This window comes from Watersipora subatra, chromosome 3 (genome assembly GCF_963576615.1).
Source record: "Watersipora subatra chromosome 3, tzWatSuba1.1, whole genome shotgun sequence".
NCBI classification, from domain to species: domain Eukaryota; kingdom Metazoa; phylum Bryozoa; class Gymnolaemata; order Cheilostomatida; family Watersiporidae; genus Watersipora; species Watersipora subatra.
The window spans coordinates 71,675,982-71,693,087 of record NC_088710.1 but is presented as its reverse complement, the minus strand read 5'-3'; the positions used below and the strand labels follow the sequence as shown (position 1 = coordinate 71,693,087).

The window sequence follows — 17,106 nt, the reverse complement described above, 5'->3', positions numbered from 1 at the left end:
GTTTGTTTATTTAGAAAACTTAGTTCTCCAGGTATTTGAAAGTTGTATTTTTTTTCAAGTCTGAACAGATTAAATAAAAGCACATCTTCAAGAATACATGTCAGCATTTAAGTAATTCAGTCACATTGGGCTGTTTGGGCTAAGATGACTTAAAATGAATTAAAACTTTCAACTTACGTGATAGTAGTTACTAGTATAGACCAATTGAACTTGTATATGATAGTAGTAACTAGTATAGACCAATTGAACTTGTATATGATAGTAGTAACTAGTATAGACCAATTGAACTTGTATATGATAGTAGTAACTAGTATAGACCAATTGAACTTGTATATAATAGTAGTAACTAGTATAGACCAATTGAACTTGTATATAATAGTAGTAACTAGTATAGACCAATTGAACTTGTATATAATAGTAGTAACTAGTATAGACCAATTGAATTTGTATATGATAGTAGTAACTAATATAGACCAATTGAACTTGTATATAATAGTAGTAACTAGTATAGACCAATTGAACTTGTATATAATAGTAGTAACTAGTATAGACCAATTGAACTTGTATATAATAGTAGTAACTAGTATAGACCAATTGAACTTGTATATAATAGTAGTAACTAGTATAGACCAATTGAATTTGTATATGATAGTAGTAACTAATATAGACCAATTGAACTTGTATATAATAGTAGTAACTAGTATAGACCAATTGAGCTTGTATATAATAGTAGTAACTAGTATAGACCAATTGAACTTGTATATAATAGTAGTAACTAGTATAGACCAATTGAACTTGTATATGATAGTAGTAACTAATATAGGCCAATTGAACTTGTATATGATAGTAGTAACTAGTATAGACCAATTGAACTTGTATATAATAGTAGTAACTAGTATAGACCAATTGAACTTGTATATAATAGTAGTAACTAGTATAGACCAATTGAACTTGTATATAATAGTAGTAACTAGTATAGACCAATTGAACTTGTATATGATAGTAGTAACTAATATAGATCAATTGAACTTGTATATAATAGTAGTAACTAGTATAGACCAATTGAACTTGTATATAATAGTAGTAACTAGTATAGACCAATTGAACTTGTATATGATAGTAGTAACTAATATAGATCAATTGAACTTGTATATAATAGTAGTAACTAGTATAGACCAATTGAATTTGTATATGATAGTAGTAACTAATATAGGCCAATTGAACTTGTATATGATAGTAGTAACTAGTATAGACCAATTGAACTTGTATATAATAGTAGTAACTAATATAGACCAATTGAACTTGTATATAATAGTAGTAACTAGTATAGACCAATTGAATTTGTATATGATAGTAGTAACTAATATAGGCCAATTGAACTTGTATATGATAGTAGTAACTAGTATAGACCAATTGAACTTGTATATAATAGTAGTAACTAATATAGACCAATTGAACTTGTATATGATAGTAGTAACTAGTATAGACCAATTGAACTTGTATATAATAGTAGTAACTAGTATAGACCAATTGAACTTGTATATAATAGTAGTAACTAATATTGGCCAATTGAACTTGTATATGATAGTAGTAACTAGTATAGACCAATTGAACTTGTATATAATAGTAGTAACTAGTATAGACCAATTGAACTTGTATATAATAGTAGTGACTAGTATAGACCAATTGAACTTGTATATAATAGTAGTAACTAATATAGACCAATTGAACTTGTATATGATAGTAGTAACTAATATAGATCAATTGAACTTGTATATAATAGTAGTAACTAGTATAGACCAATTGAATTTGTATATGATAGTAGTAACTAATATAGGCCAATTGAACTTGTATATGATAGTAGTAACTAGTATAGACCAATTGAACTTGTATATAATAGTAGTAACTAATATAGACCAATTGAACTTGTATATAATAGTAGTAACTAGTATAGACCAATTGAACTTGTATATGATAGTAGTAACTAGTATAGACCAATTGAACTTGTATATAATAGTAGTAACTAGTATAGACCAATTGAACTTGTATATAATAGTAGTAACTAGTATAGATCAATTGAACTTGTATATGATAGTAGTAACTAGTATAGACCAATTGAACTTGTATATGATAGTAGTAACTAGTATAGACCAATTGAACTTGTATATAATAGTAGTAACTAGTATAGACCAATTGAACTTGTATATAATAGTAGTAACTAGTATAGACCGATTGAACTTGTATATAATAGTAGTAACTAGTATAGACCAATTGAACTTGTATATAATAGTAGTAACTAGTATAGACCAATTGAACTTGTATATGATAGTAGTAACTAGTATAGACCAATTGAACTTGTATATGATAGTAGTAACTAGTATAGACCAATTGAACTTGTATATAATAGTAGTAACTAGTATAGATCAATTGAACTTGTATATGATAGTAGTAACTAGTATAGACCAATTGAACTTGTATATGATAGTAGTAACTAGTATAGACCAATTGAACTTGTATATAATAGTAGTAACTAGTATAGACCAATTGAACTTGTATATAATAGTAGTAACTAGTATAGACCAATTGAACTTGTATATAATAGTAGTAACTAGTATAGACCAATTGAACTTGTATATAATAGTAGTAACTAGTATAGACCAATTGAACTTGTATATAATAGTAGTAACTAGTATAGACCAATTGAACTTGTATATGATAGTAGTAACTAGTATAGACCAATTGAACTTGTATATAATAGTAGTAACTAGTATAGACCAATTGAACTTGTATATAATAGTAGTAACTAGTATAGATCAATTGAACTTGTATATGATAGTAGTAACTAGTATAGACCAATTGAACTTGTATATGATAGTAGTAACTAGTATAGGCCAATTGAACTTGTATATAATAGTAGTAACTAGTATAGACCAATTGAACTTGTATATAATAGTAGTAACTAGTATAGACCAATTGAACTTGTATATAATAGTAGTAACTAGTATAGACCAATTGAACTTGTATATAATAGTAGTAACTAGTATAGACCAATTGAACTTGTATATAATAGTAGTAACTAGTATAGATCAATTGAACTTGTATATGATAGTAGTAACTAGTATAGATCAATTGAACTTGTATATGATAGTAGTAACTAGTATAGACCAATTGAACTTGTATATGATAGTAGTAACTAGTATAGACCAATTGAACTTGTATATAATAGTAGTAACTAGTATAGACCAATTGAACTTGTATATGATAGTAGTAACTAGTATAGACCAATTGAACTTGTATATAATAGTAGTAACTAGTATAGACCAATTGAACTTGTATATAATAGTAGTAACTAGTATAGACCAATTGAACTTGTATATGATAGTAGTAACTAGTATAGACCAATTGAACTTGTATATAATAGTAGTAACTAGTATAGACCAATTGAACTTGTATATGATAGTAATAACTAGTATAGACCAATTGAACTTGTATATAATAGTAGTAACTAGTATAGACCAATTGAACTTGTATATAATAGTAGTAACTAGTATAGACCAATTGAACTTGTATATAATAGTAGTAACTAGTATAGACCAATTGAACTTGTATATGATAGTAGTAACTAGTATAGACCAATTGAACTTGTATATAATAGTAGTAACTAGTATAGACCAATTGAACTTGTATATGATAGTAGTAACTAGTATAGACCAATTGAACTTGTATATAATAGTAGTAACTAGTATAGACCAATTGAACTTGTATATAATAGTAGTAACTAGTATAGACCAATTGAACTTGTATATGATAGTAGTAACTAGTATAGACCAATTGAACTTGTATATAATAGTAGTAACTAGTATAGACCAATTGAACTTGTATATGATAGTAATAACTAGTATAGACCAATTGAACTTGTATATGATAGTAGTAACTAGTATAGACCAATTGAACTTGTATATAATAGTAGTAACTAGTATAGACCAATTGAACTTGTATATAATAGTAGTAACTAGTATAGACCAATTGAACTTGTATATGATAGTAGTAACTAGTATAGACCAATTGAACTTGTATATAATAGTAGTAACTAGTATAGACCAATTGAACTTGTATATGATAGTAATAACTAGTATAGACCAATTGAACTTGTATATAATAGTAGTAACTAGTATAGACCAATTGAACTTGTATATAATAGTAGTAACTAGTATAGACCAATTGAACTTTTATATAATAGTAGTAACTAGTATAGACCAATTGAACTTGTATATAATAGTAGTAACTAGTATAGACCAATTGAACTTGTATATAATAGTAGTAACTAGTATAGACCAATTGAACTTGTATATGATAGTAGTAACTAGTATAGACCAATTGAACTTGTATATAATAGTAGTAACTAGTATAGACCAATTGAACTTGTATATGATAGTAATAACTAGTATAGACCAATTGAACTTGTATATAATAGTAGTAACTAGTATAGACCAATTGAACTTGTATATAATAGTAGTAACTAGTATAGACCAATTGAACTTGTATATAATAGTAGTAACTAGTATAGACCAATTGAACTTGTATATAATAGTAGTAACTAATATAGACCAATTGAACTTGTATATGATAGTAGTAACTAGTATAGACCAATTGAACTTGTATATGATAGTAGTAACTAGTATAGATCAATTGAACTTGTATATGATAGTAGTAACTAGTATAGACCAATTGAATTTGTATATGATAGTAGTAACTAATATAGGCCAATTGAACTTGTATATGATAGTAGTAACTAGTATAGACCAATTGAACTTGTATATAATAGTAGTAACTAGTATAGACCAATTGAACTTGTATATGATAGTAGTAACTAGTATAGACCAATTGAACTTGTATATGATAGTAGTAACTAGTATAGACCAATTGAACTTGTATATGATAGTAGTAACTAGTATAGACCAATTGAACTTGTATATAATAGTAGTAACTAGTATAGACCAATTGAACTTGTATATAATAGTAGTAACTAGTATAGACCAATTGAACTTGAATATAATAGTAGTAACTTGTATAGACCAATTGAACTTGTATATAATAGTAGTAACTAGTATAGACCAATTGAACTTGTATATAATAGTAGTAACTAGTATAGACCAATTGAACTAAGTGTGCCAATATTTTAACAAAACTCGTTAAAGGTTTAAACGTCTGTTCAAATCTAGTGATATGTTTTGCACTCTCTAGTTTCGTTGGGGCACCTAGTAGAAAATGCTCTCTTTTGAGTGTGTATCACAAACATAGTATAGGTATTGTATTGTGAATATAGTGTAGGTATGTATTGAGAACTTAGTGTACGTATGTATTGTGAATATAGTGTAAGTATTTATTGTAAATATAGTGGAGGTGTGTACTGTATGAATTATAAGTATAGTGTATGTATGTAGTGTGAACATGGTCGAGGTACTGCATGTATTATAAGTATAGTGTAGGTATGTATTGTGAACATGGTTGAGGTACTGTATGTATTATAAGTATAATGTAGGTACGTAGTGGGAACATGGTTGAGGTACTGTATGTATTATAAGTATAGTGTAGGTATGTAGTGTGAACATGGTTGAGGTACTGTATGTATTTTAACTATAGTGTAGGTACGTAGTGGGAACATAGTTGAGGTACTGTATGTATTATAAGTATAGTGTAGGTATGTAGGGTGAACATGGTCAAGGTACTGTATGTATTATAAGTATAGTGTAGGTACGTAGTGGGAACATGGTTGAGGTATTGTATGCATTATAAGTATAGTGTAGGTATGTATTGTGACCATGGTCGAGGTACTGTATGTATTATAAGTATAGTGTAGGTACGTAGTGGGAACATAGTTGAGGTACTGTATGTATTATAAGTATAGTGTAGGTATGTAGGGTGAACATGGTCAAGGTACTGTATGTATTATAAGTATAGTGTAGGTACGTAGTGGGAACATGGTTGAGGTATTGCATGTATTATAAGTATAGTGTAGGTATGTATTGTGAACATGGTCGAGGTACTGTATGTATTATAAGTATAGTGTAGGTATGTATTGTGAACATGGTGTAGATGAGAAAAGAAACACCTACGCAATACTCATACAATAGCTATATTATGCCATGAATCTAGCAGTCATCCGCTCTTGATATTAAACTGTTATATTAGTATTTCTATGATGAACCTCACTCAGCCGTTCAATGAGCTGGGTATTCTTTTAGACCCACCCCAACCATGCCAACCACATCCTGCTACTGATTCTTTAAGATAGAAGGAAAAGAATTATTACGCTAATTATACTTCCAAAATTTTATAAAATTCAATAATTTCATATATGCTGTTATGTGGTTACATACACAGATCGTGGCCATGATTAATTTGAAATTAATAGCACCCAGAGTGTACGATTTGACCTCATACTTCCCTACCCTGTCTACTTAGCAATCATCTTAGAAAAGGTTGAAAATAGCTCCTTTGCTTCTTGCTATTGCAGTGTCTGTTGGTTACTTCACTTGTTTTTATTCTCCAATATTCCAGCTCATCAGTGATGCAGATCAAGCTAGGCGTGGCTCTAATTGGAAGATGGATGTGAGCAATAAGGTTCTCTGGAAAGAATGTGACACAAAGTGCATCAAATATGATCTGATGCCAGAGCAATCTTCTGCTTTTTTTGAGGTAGTCTCAGTAGATCCAAGTCTTCCTACAGACCTACATGTACCTACAACATTTCTTACTTACACAATAGTGGGATAATACGTATATTTCTTAAACTTAATACAAAATGGCGAGGTCATGAATAGCATAAAGGCCTAAATAGACACTTGAATGTTCTTTAAACTCTGCAGTGTAGTTAGTTTGTCTGTACTACAGGAACAAGCTTTCCTTCCCAGCACTAGTCTCCAGGACAAAGTCGACCTCAGTGAGCATGCCTATCGTTGGAGGAAACAGTCACCTGACGCGTATGAATCTGAACACCTAAGTCGGCTGCAGAAGATGGTGTGGCAGAGTAAGATCGACCTGCTCCTCCACTCTCATGCAAGTTTTAGTGTGTCTCATGTTTCCCCTGCTTCAGTCTCACCATTCTCATCCATCATACCAGTTTTAGTGTGTCTCATGTTTCCCCTGCTTCAGTCTCACCATTCTCATCCATCATACCAGTTTTAGTGTGTCTCATGTTTTCCCTGCTTCAGTCTCACCATTCTCATCCATCATACCTTGTCTTGGCCTTCAACTTACTGAGCATCTTTAAAACTCCGTAACTTATTATGAAAAATGCTGTATGTTCTGATAGTCAAACCCAAGTGCTATGAGTCTATGTTAGACCCTTAGCTAAAATTGTCTTCACACTTTGTGAAGTTCATCAATGCATGATCACTGCAAACAGGTCAAAGATAACCAACAGCTGCTGACCGGCAGCTCACCGAAAAGGCCGCCTTCAACAATATCTATCGATAAAACTCAGTTCCTCCAGATAGAGCAGAGGCTAGAGAAGTTATTGTATCTGCTGAAACACTCCAACCAGACACCAACGGTCGGTGGATAAGTTTATCGTTGCTGGTTAACAGCGCAATTATTGCTGAATGTGTCTATTGCTGGTAACTATATCAACTGTTGTTGATACATCTATTGTTGCTATATACATCTATTGTTGCTATATACATCTATTGTTGCTATATACATTTATTGTTGGTAACTACATCTATTGTTTCTATCTTATATCTATTATTTCTATCTAGTGTACATCTATATTGCTGCTGGATGTTTTTCAACTGGTGTTGCTACGGTTATTAATAGTGATGAAAGGTAGTTTTGGTAGGTAGTCCCCTTATTGATGGGGTTGGCAGGGGAATACAGGTGTTGTGACAGGTGAACACAGGTGTTGTGACATAGTTTGTAAAGTCGACACATCTAGTCTGCCTTGATTATCCATCAGGTAGTAATGATCTTGCAGCCCAACAACACTGCTGTCTCAGAGCTGATTGGTCAGATGCTGGATGAGTTTAAAATAGAGGAGGCGTGTCTAGTCTCTATCGAATATGGCTGCACTACTAAGGATGTGGTGCTTATACAGGTGCCCTTTTTATTTTCAATTTATTTAAAAATTACTTTTTACAGCTCATAGCAATGTCATCAAGTTAACAAGTTTTGGTGTTCGGTACATTTCCAAACTGAATTTATGCTTATCGATCTATTATCTAATCTATTGTAAACAAAGGGTTGTTATAGATCAGTTCGCATTGACCTTAATATCATTGGCGTTATCTTTGACACGAACAAGAGAGTAATTTATATTTTTACTGACTGCTTCGGGGCATTCTTATGCTATGAAAGTTGTGGCTCACTTCAGGACCTCAATCACAGCTGTTAAGGAAGAATTGAAAAATTGGAGACGACAGGATTGAAAAATTAGACGTAGAAAAGTTTATGTTCTTCTATTCCGGTTATCAGACAAGCTCCTTTGAGCTGATCAGTTTGGAAGAAGGCTATCGATTTGCTAATTATCCTCTCAAGTTATATGATTGATCATTATGGTAATTCCTATTTAGGTATGTCTGGGCCTAGCAATGAAGAGACTTGACCCCTTGGCTCTGGAGAATGAGGTCATGGTTTTGCTCGATGCTTCTGCCGGCAGACGGAGAGCGAGCAGCACGAGTCAGAGTTATCTTCTCGCTACTAGCTGTAGGTATCAGTTAATTAGATGAAATGTAACACAAAATGGATAAAATCAGATGAAAGTGTTTCCATGGAGTTGCAATAAACATATTTTTGTTATGAGCTCTTATTATAAGTTTCTGCTTCACACTAGACTGTCGTATGACTCATTACATGTTATTAGTTGCCAGGAGGGGGTAAATGTCAATGAGCTAAGATTTTTCAAATTGCTAGTGGAACTGAAATTCTCATATTTATAGGTAACTTTTGTCATTGTTACTATTCTAGAATATTCTAGGCTCCGCTATGTGATCAGTAGGTGAAAGTACGATCGACCACACACCATAAGGAATAAACTACTAGCTTTTGTGCTATTTTGACAGCAGCTGCTGACTCCTACCCTAAAAGAAACTCTCATGACTACGCAGAGAAGAAAGACGAACGGCTGAGTATGTTGGAAAGGGTGGCTGAGAAATGCACTCGTGGATCTAAGGCTTGTGATAAGATAGTCTGCTGTTACAGCATCTCGGTGGTGAGTCATATGTGCTCGGGACCCTTGCGCTTATCTGTGCACACAATGAATTTTATTGATAGCAAATATTTTCACACCTTGTTAATTTGAGTAAATGCCATGATTACTCAAGGCCAATATTTCTTGTGAGGCTTGACTGCTTAAGTTTAGTTTTTCTCAGCAGCATTCTCTTCTGCTCATTGCTGTTAGTTACTGCTGGTATGTGCGCAGTCACTTTTACTGCTTAGTTGTTATTTATACATTCTGTTATTAGCTTTGTCCTCTAAAGGTGCTGTATTGTTGGTACTAAGGCTGTCTTTACATGTTATAATATGTAGTTTACAGTCTCCCGTTTAGTCTATGTTCCTGTGATTTTATTTTCATTTAGATAATTATAGCATATGGTTTAGAGTCAGCTTTATGCCAACTTAAAACTATTCATTGTAGCTTTTGGTGTCATAATGTTGTGGTGCAGCTGGATGTATTTGAAGGCCTCAAAGCTATCATGTAGTGTCTGTTGCAGGCTTGAAGGCTATCCTGTAGTGTGTGTCGCAAGCCTCAAGGCTATCATGTAGTGTGTGTCGCAAGCCTCAAGGCTATCATGTAGTGTCTGTTGCAGGCTTTGGAGTTGTCATACCGAGATACAGTGTTGCAGTCTGAATACAGTTTACTCAAATTACTGCTCAACAGTCAGGTTGGCCTAACTACACTTCCACTAGACCTACTGTATATGTATGAGCCTAAGGCTAACACTGACAACTACAGATGCTAATGCAGTATTCCGACCTGACTTCCTGTCATACGCAGTTTTGTGAATGGTTTATAATGGTAGCATTATCAAACTTGGGCAACAAACGTGTTTCTGAGGTCTGTCTATTCTGTTTGTTGGCAGGTGAGTAGCAAATACGAGTTGGCCATCGAGTACATTGACACCTGTGCATTGAGTGACTCAGATATTGCCTGCTTCCTATCAGGCCAGGTCTATAATTCTCTACTTACCATCACCGGACTACAGGCTCACTCCACTCACGGTACGTACTTTGCCGCATGCACAGATGTATAAGGTGGAGAATAAGGTGCTTTCTGTTTGACCACTTCCCACAGTTTACTTGTACAGGCTATAACAAGTTGCTTGTTCATTCTTGTCATGGCTAGCTGTTGTGCATCAAATGAACATAGCTCTACTCATACAACCATCTTGTGACTTGTACAGTACATTTGTATGACTCCATAATACGCTCTCACGGACTTGTTGTTTCCTAAAGGTTATACAGATAACTTCCTATTTAGCCCTCTCGTCTCTGTGTTGAGAATCTGAAAGTTACTATGGTGTAGTCTGAATAATTCGGACCTGGATAATTCTACTTTCTGCTTAAGTCAAACAATTTTAGGTCTCAATCCCTCTATATCACATCATTGTAAAGTCTGACTGATTCATATTAACTCTGGTTAATCCAAACTAAAAGATAGTAAAAGTGTAAAAAGACAGAGCTGAATACATTAGTATTAGTCGCAATCACAGAATCAAGCGCAACTGCTGTGACATATATTCCTTGGTGATTGTGAAAGGTGTGCCAATTTAATAGGTCAAGTTCCACATTGGCAGCTAACACACGACCTTGATAGAAAAAGTTGTGCTACTGGTAAGGCCGTCTTTATTTGGTGAACTTTAAAGAAGATTGTGTGCTACGACCACTGTTGGGTAATTGGCCAATTTGGCGGACCAATTAGGATACCAAATACTGGAAATTCTCGAAACCAAATACCAAATCAAATAAATATAGTAATTGGTATTTGAATTTGCAAATAGATCTATTTGAAATAAAATCAATTACTCAACCTTGGCTACGACTATACATCAAACTTGAGCGATAGACACATTTATCTTGGATACAGAAGTGAATAATCAAAGGCTAATCAACAATCACAGTTCCAACAAATGCAGTTGCAAACTTTATTCAAGGTTTTTTCTACTTTTGTTAACATGTTTTCAGAATTAAAACAGAATTACAAAACAAAAACTTACTATTGTAAGGTGAATACTATTAAGGAAATTCTAAGAAGAGTGCTTTTATTTTTGAGTAAATCATTAACACTTAGAGTAAAAAATTGTTCATGATGAGTAAAAAATACAGTATTCATTATTCAATTCTAGATGTGCAAATATAGGACGTATTGAGAACTCACAGGGCTTAACAGACCACCAACAGTCCATGATTAGTTTAATGTAAGATACAAGATATAGGACGGTTTTTATAATGCAAACTCTGGTTGATTCAAACTAATTGAATCGATACCTTCGAGCTTGAATTATGCAGACTCAACTGTACTATCCGTATCTGATTACATGAGAAAAATCTAATAAAATGGTTGTCTGTCAGCTTACATGTAGCTGTACACACGAGTCTGTACATGTGTAGCTGTACACACGAGTCTGTACATGTGTAGCTGTACACATGTAGCTGCACACATGTAGCGGTACACATGTAGCTGCACACATGTAGCGGTACACATGTAGCTGCACACGCGTAACGGCACACATCTAGCTGTACACATCTAGCTGTACACATCTAGCTGTACACATCTAGCTGTACACATCTAGCTGTACACATCTAGCTGTACACATCTAGCTGTACACATCTAGCTGTACACATGTAGCTGTACACATCTAGCTGTACACATCTAGCTGTACACATCTAGCTGTACACATCTAGCTGTACACATCTAGCTGTACACATCTAGCTGTGCACATCTAGCTGTACACATCTAGCTGTACACATCTAGCTGTACACATCTAGCTGTACACATCTAGCTGTACACATGTAGCTGTACACATCTAGCTGTACACATGTAGCTGTACACATTTAGCTGAATATATGTACTCATATACTGCAATGTGAGGCTGTGTTACTTTTAACAACAACCACACAGAACCAAAACTTGGTGCATTTAGAGCTTTCACCAGATGAGCTGATGGTCGCAGTTAGCGAATGTGATAGTGCAGGGAGAGAGAGCAGACAACTCATACAGCTCTTTACTGACCAAACAGCCTTTGGACTGTCTCTGTTGGAGCAGGCAAATGGGGTGTCTGTGGAAGAGCCCAACATTAAGCTCAGTGAGTATGATTGTGAATTTTTGGCAACTCTGGCTAGCAGCTTTACCTTTGCAGTAGTAACCATTGCTAAGTAGTGAAGTGGGGGGCTCTGATAAATTAGCTCTCAACTTTCTTGAACAAAATCTGAGTAAAACAGACACATAGTTGACTCACTTCCTGTTAATCACTAGTAGCGACTCATTACCAATGCTATTACTAAAGCTATGTCGAAAGAGTTTACCACAGCATTACACTCAGTTGGGCAATAACCAGTGCAAAACTCGCAGATGATGACATCATCTCTTGTCAAAATTCATCTCAAAGTTAAGAGCCATTTGATAATAATGCCTGCCACCTATTTATCATAGTATACAAGTATAAAGGTACTGTGATGAAAGTAGGTGTGTTTTTACCATTTCTTGTGATAGTTTTTAGCAGATATAACAATCAGTCGTATAACAGGTTTGAGTTGTAACATGTAATCATACTTGTGTATGAAGCTGCTCTGAACATACAAACATTTAGAACATTCTCTAGTTTAGTTTAATAGCTTAGGGTGTCAAGGCAGTTCTTCTCTCATTCATCTAAGATTCGCTTTTGAATAAGTGGCTGTGTTAAAAATTGCTGTGATAAAAATGGCTCCATTAAAAATGGCTGTAATAAAAATCGCTCAGTTAAAAATAGCTATGATGAAAATGGCTGTGTTAGAAATGGCTGTTCTGAGAATGGCTGTGTTAGAAATGACAGTTTTAAAAGCGACTTGAAGTTATTTTTAATACACTATGATTAGCTAGTCACTAGTAAGTGCTAAAATATTTTAGTAAATAGTGAAATACTGTTCATCATAAATGCTGCCGCTGTCTTGTGTAATGACAGAAGGAATGGACGCTGTCGATGGCCTCTATGGGTTTGTTTACCAAGTGTACTCATATGCTACCTGAACTATATAACACAAAGGCTTGAACATACAAAGTAATTATACATCTTTCACCTAAGAAGTGAAAGACTGTCATTAGTCAACATGTAGGCAAAAACCTGCTTATAAAAGAATATTATAATAGCTATAAGGATAATAGTAAGAACTTGTAGTGTGCGATACCAGATGGAAACTTCTCTTCCGGTATCCATTACAACTTGAGATGATGTCATTTAGAAGCTTGTGACACGAGTATTTGCTACGCTTCAGGTAATGGCTTCATCTATTAGTGTGTCTAAAATATTAGCCTGTCTATTCTATGAAGGACCATGGAGTGTCTCCATGGCGCTTCAAGTTGTTGAAATACGATTGCATAAATCATGGTTTTGCCATCTGGGAAACATCCTGTTATGGAAACAATAGAATTGTGGGAGGAAAACTGACTAATAAGCATTTACTTTACAAAGCGACTGCTAGTGGTCTCCTGGCCAGCAGGAAAAATGTAAAGTTTGTGTCGTAAGTTGTCCAATCAGTCAACATTTCCTCTCAACGAGTAGTCGTGTTTAAAATATTCAGCTTGTCAAATTGGTTCCTGAAATTCAGGAACATTTCCAGAAAAGATACTGGTGTTGTTACTGAAGGAAGTATTGAGAAGCCGTCTGCTACTAGAAGGAAACAACCGACAGTAACTGACAGATTCTCAATGATTAAACCTTTTGAAGTATTCTGGACAAAATAATAAATAGGCTCGACTCAATAGGATTCATGGTCTCGTGTTAATTATTTAAAAACATCAAAAAGTTGTAATTGATTTTGCATAAAAATGTAGACAGTTTGTTGTCTCACATAAGAACTAAGAAGTCTCTTCCTTTAAACCAAGAACTATTGAGATAAATTCCAATCAAAAATCTAAGACAAGATTGATAAGTATAATGGAATATCAGTCTAAGGTTGTCGTTGATTGTCCGTCCATGTATCTTAAGTTTAAACAAGAATGAGCTGATAAATCTAATTATATTTATAGCAATTGAAGCCTGTTTTCCTTATCTACTGTATTGTCTGACAGTCTTCTTCTCACAGTTGTGGTTATCATGTATCAGGAGCTAACTATTTAGGCTTATAAATACATGTATGTGCAGGGTATATATACGCTAGCTGTATATAAATATGTATAATAGTTACTCGTATGTTATAGTTATATAAATATATGGCAGTACAGTGTATAAATGTTGGTGTATATATATATGTGTGTGTGTGTGCGTGCGAGCGAGCGGGCGTGCATGTGTGTGCATGTGTGTGTACGGATGCACGTGCTTGTGTGCATGTGTGTGATTTCACTAGATGCTTGTGTCTGTGTATATGACTTGTATGACTGGCTGTAGAGGTATTCATATATGATCATATGTAGGATGAGTGGATATGGGATGTGTGGATATATACGTATGACCATACAGATGTATGACTGTATGTAGATGTATGCGTATATATGAATGCATATAGATACAATGTGTATGCATATGTACATGTATGTTTGCTTTTATGTAGAACTGGCTATTAAGGTAGAGTTACTCATTCTCTCTCATGAAGCGTACAGCTGTGCGTATGACATGGAGGGTATATCCAGTGTTTTGAGGTCATGCCGTACTTGTACCATACAGATAAACACTCTCTCGTACTATGCACTCATGGTAAGCGTGCCTCTCACTTCTTTTACTTCTTTTTCTCATGCGATGTCATTGCACTGTTTTGAATTAATCTTGATGAAGCCATTTCTAGAAAACATTCAGATCACTGATGTTCCACAATGCGTAATGGAATTGACAATATTATGTTATTTAATGCACTGACCATAGACTTAAGTATTTCAAAAGCCTGTTACTGAATTATTTGAGGTATTTATCTTTACTTGTTGCCAGGCATCGTCTGCCCATTTTCAGCATCATTGCTAAACCAGGCTTTAAATTTGTGGTCATATTTTATGTTATGTCTGTAACTACAGGTACACCTACTGACAGGCGTTGGCAGGTACAGTGAGATGTCTTACATTTTTGACACCCTCAAGCAAAACCACCAGTTTGAACTGCTCTTTAGAAAAGGTCGGTCCAAGGTTAGTATTTTGGTGGGATGGGTCTTTTTAGTGTTTCTAAATTAGCCTGAGATTTCTTGGGGCTACTCACAATGAGCTCACAGTTACTAATGCTTTTATGGATGCCCAGGATAACAAACTAAAACTGGCTGTACTAGACTACCTCCGACGTTTCTGTCCGGGTGACAATGAGATATACAGAGTTGTTTCCTCTCACTTTGCCATGTACAGAGAGATTGCAGACTTGCTGGAAGAAGCTGGCCTCAGGAAGTTGGCAGGAGTCACATCCATCTCACCTAAAGCTCACGGTTGGTATCATTCTACTCAGATCTGTGAGTGTTTATGGTCTTTACAGACTCCTGATATGAATATATATATATATATATATATATATATATATATATCACCATGGTCTCACTGCATGGTGTGCGCAGTCATTGCAAGTACAGTTCTGATGCAACCAGTGTGCTGTTGCTGCTGCCTTTATTATTTGGTGTATGTCACCTCTTTCATTTACATGCTTTGTCTCTGATATATAACTAATTTAGGATTGTACTGGAAGGACAACTCTCAGTCTGCTTATATTTTATTTAAAAATAGTTTTCTTGCAAAGTACTTAGCGAATGAAAATTCATGCCTGAAACATTCACTATATCTTGACTTTCTTATATATGCTAATGCGTTACTGTTTCAGTCACCAAAAACAAAAAGGAGGCATATGTTTTAGTTTGCCTTAACGCTTTGTTATTAACAAGTTTTTATACTTGATATTAGCCTGTCTAGCATTTACCTGAGACATGTGATCAGCACTTAATATTAGCCTGTCTAGCATTTACATGAGACATGTGATCACCTCGTGTGGAATGCTTCCAGTTCATGGAAGGGCTGTGAATATTGATTTAAATGTGGTTAGAAACTTCAGAATTCTCCTAATAAGGAATACTGGCGTGACTCATAACATAGTCTGAATCTATCTGGCAACGCGAGCGGTTCTTATGTAGAGTTGAGATATATAATACTCGCTTTTAGATCAGCTATCTTCCACCCTTAGTGACATACTGAAGAACCTCACCGATGCTGCTGAGATATATGTAGAGGTAAGGCTAGATACTCTTCCATTTCATCTCTTTCAAACTTACATACACTGTCATACATGCAGACCTGTATATACCTGTCTTACTGTATGCATACCTGTACAACTTTCATGAAGCTTGTCAGCTATTCTATTATATACCTTCTACTCTATTATATACCCATCTACTCTATTATATACCCATCTACTCTATTATATACCCAGCTACTCTATTATATATCCATCTACTCAATTATATACCCAGCTACTCTATGATATACCCAGCTACTCTATTATATACCCAGCTATTCTATTATATATCCAGCTATTCTATTATATACCCAGCTACTCTATTATATATCCATCTACTCAATTATATACCCAGCTACTCTATGATATACCCAGCTACTCTATTATATACCCAGCTATTCTATTATATATCCAGCTATTCTATTATATACCCAGCTACTCTATTATATACCCATCTACTCTATTATATACCCAGCTACTCTATTATACACCCAGCTACTCTATGATATACCCAGATACTCTATTATATACCCATCTACTCTATTATATACCCAGCTACTCTATTATATACCCAGCTACTCTATTATACACCCAGCTACTCTATTATATACCCATCTACTCTATTATATACCCAGCTACTCTATTATATACCCATCTACTCTATTATATACCCAGCTACTCTATGATATACCCAGCTACTCTATTATATACCCAGCTACTC

The 17,106-nt window shown here is 34.2% G+C and overlaps 1 protein-coding gene across 1 annotated transcript in view; it reads left to right on the top strand.

Moving 5' to 3' along the window:
• Positions 1–17,106, top strand: part of LOC137390965 (spatacsin-like) — a 51,014-nt gene that overhangs the window by 24,685 nt on the left and 9,223 nt on the right. The window contains exons 26-38 of the mRNA XM_068077279.1: positions 6,562–6,699; positions 6,895–7,059; positions 7,409–7,555; positions 7,976–8,095; positions 8,571–8,703; positions 9,060–9,208; positions 9,807–9,881; positions 10,080–10,202; positions 12,119–12,302; positions 14,743–14,885; positions 15,197–15,304; positions 15,414–15,591; positions 16,313–16,380. Coding sequence (XP_067933380.1) covers positions 6,562–6,699; positions 6,895–7,059; positions 7,409–7,555; positions 7,976–8,095; positions 8,571–8,703; positions 9,060–9,208; positions 9,807–9,881; positions 10,080–10,202; positions 12,119–12,302; positions 14,743–14,885; positions 15,197–15,304; positions 15,414–15,591; positions 16,313–16,380 — 1,731 coding nt within the window. The remainder of the gene's footprint in view (positions 1–6,561; positions 6,700–6,894; positions 7,060–7,408; positions 7,556–7,975; positions 8,096–8,570; positions 8,704–9,059; positions 9,209–9,806; positions 9,882–10,079; positions 10,203–12,118; positions 12,303–14,742; positions 14,886–15,196; positions 15,305–15,413; positions 15,592–16,312; positions 16,381–17,106) is intronic.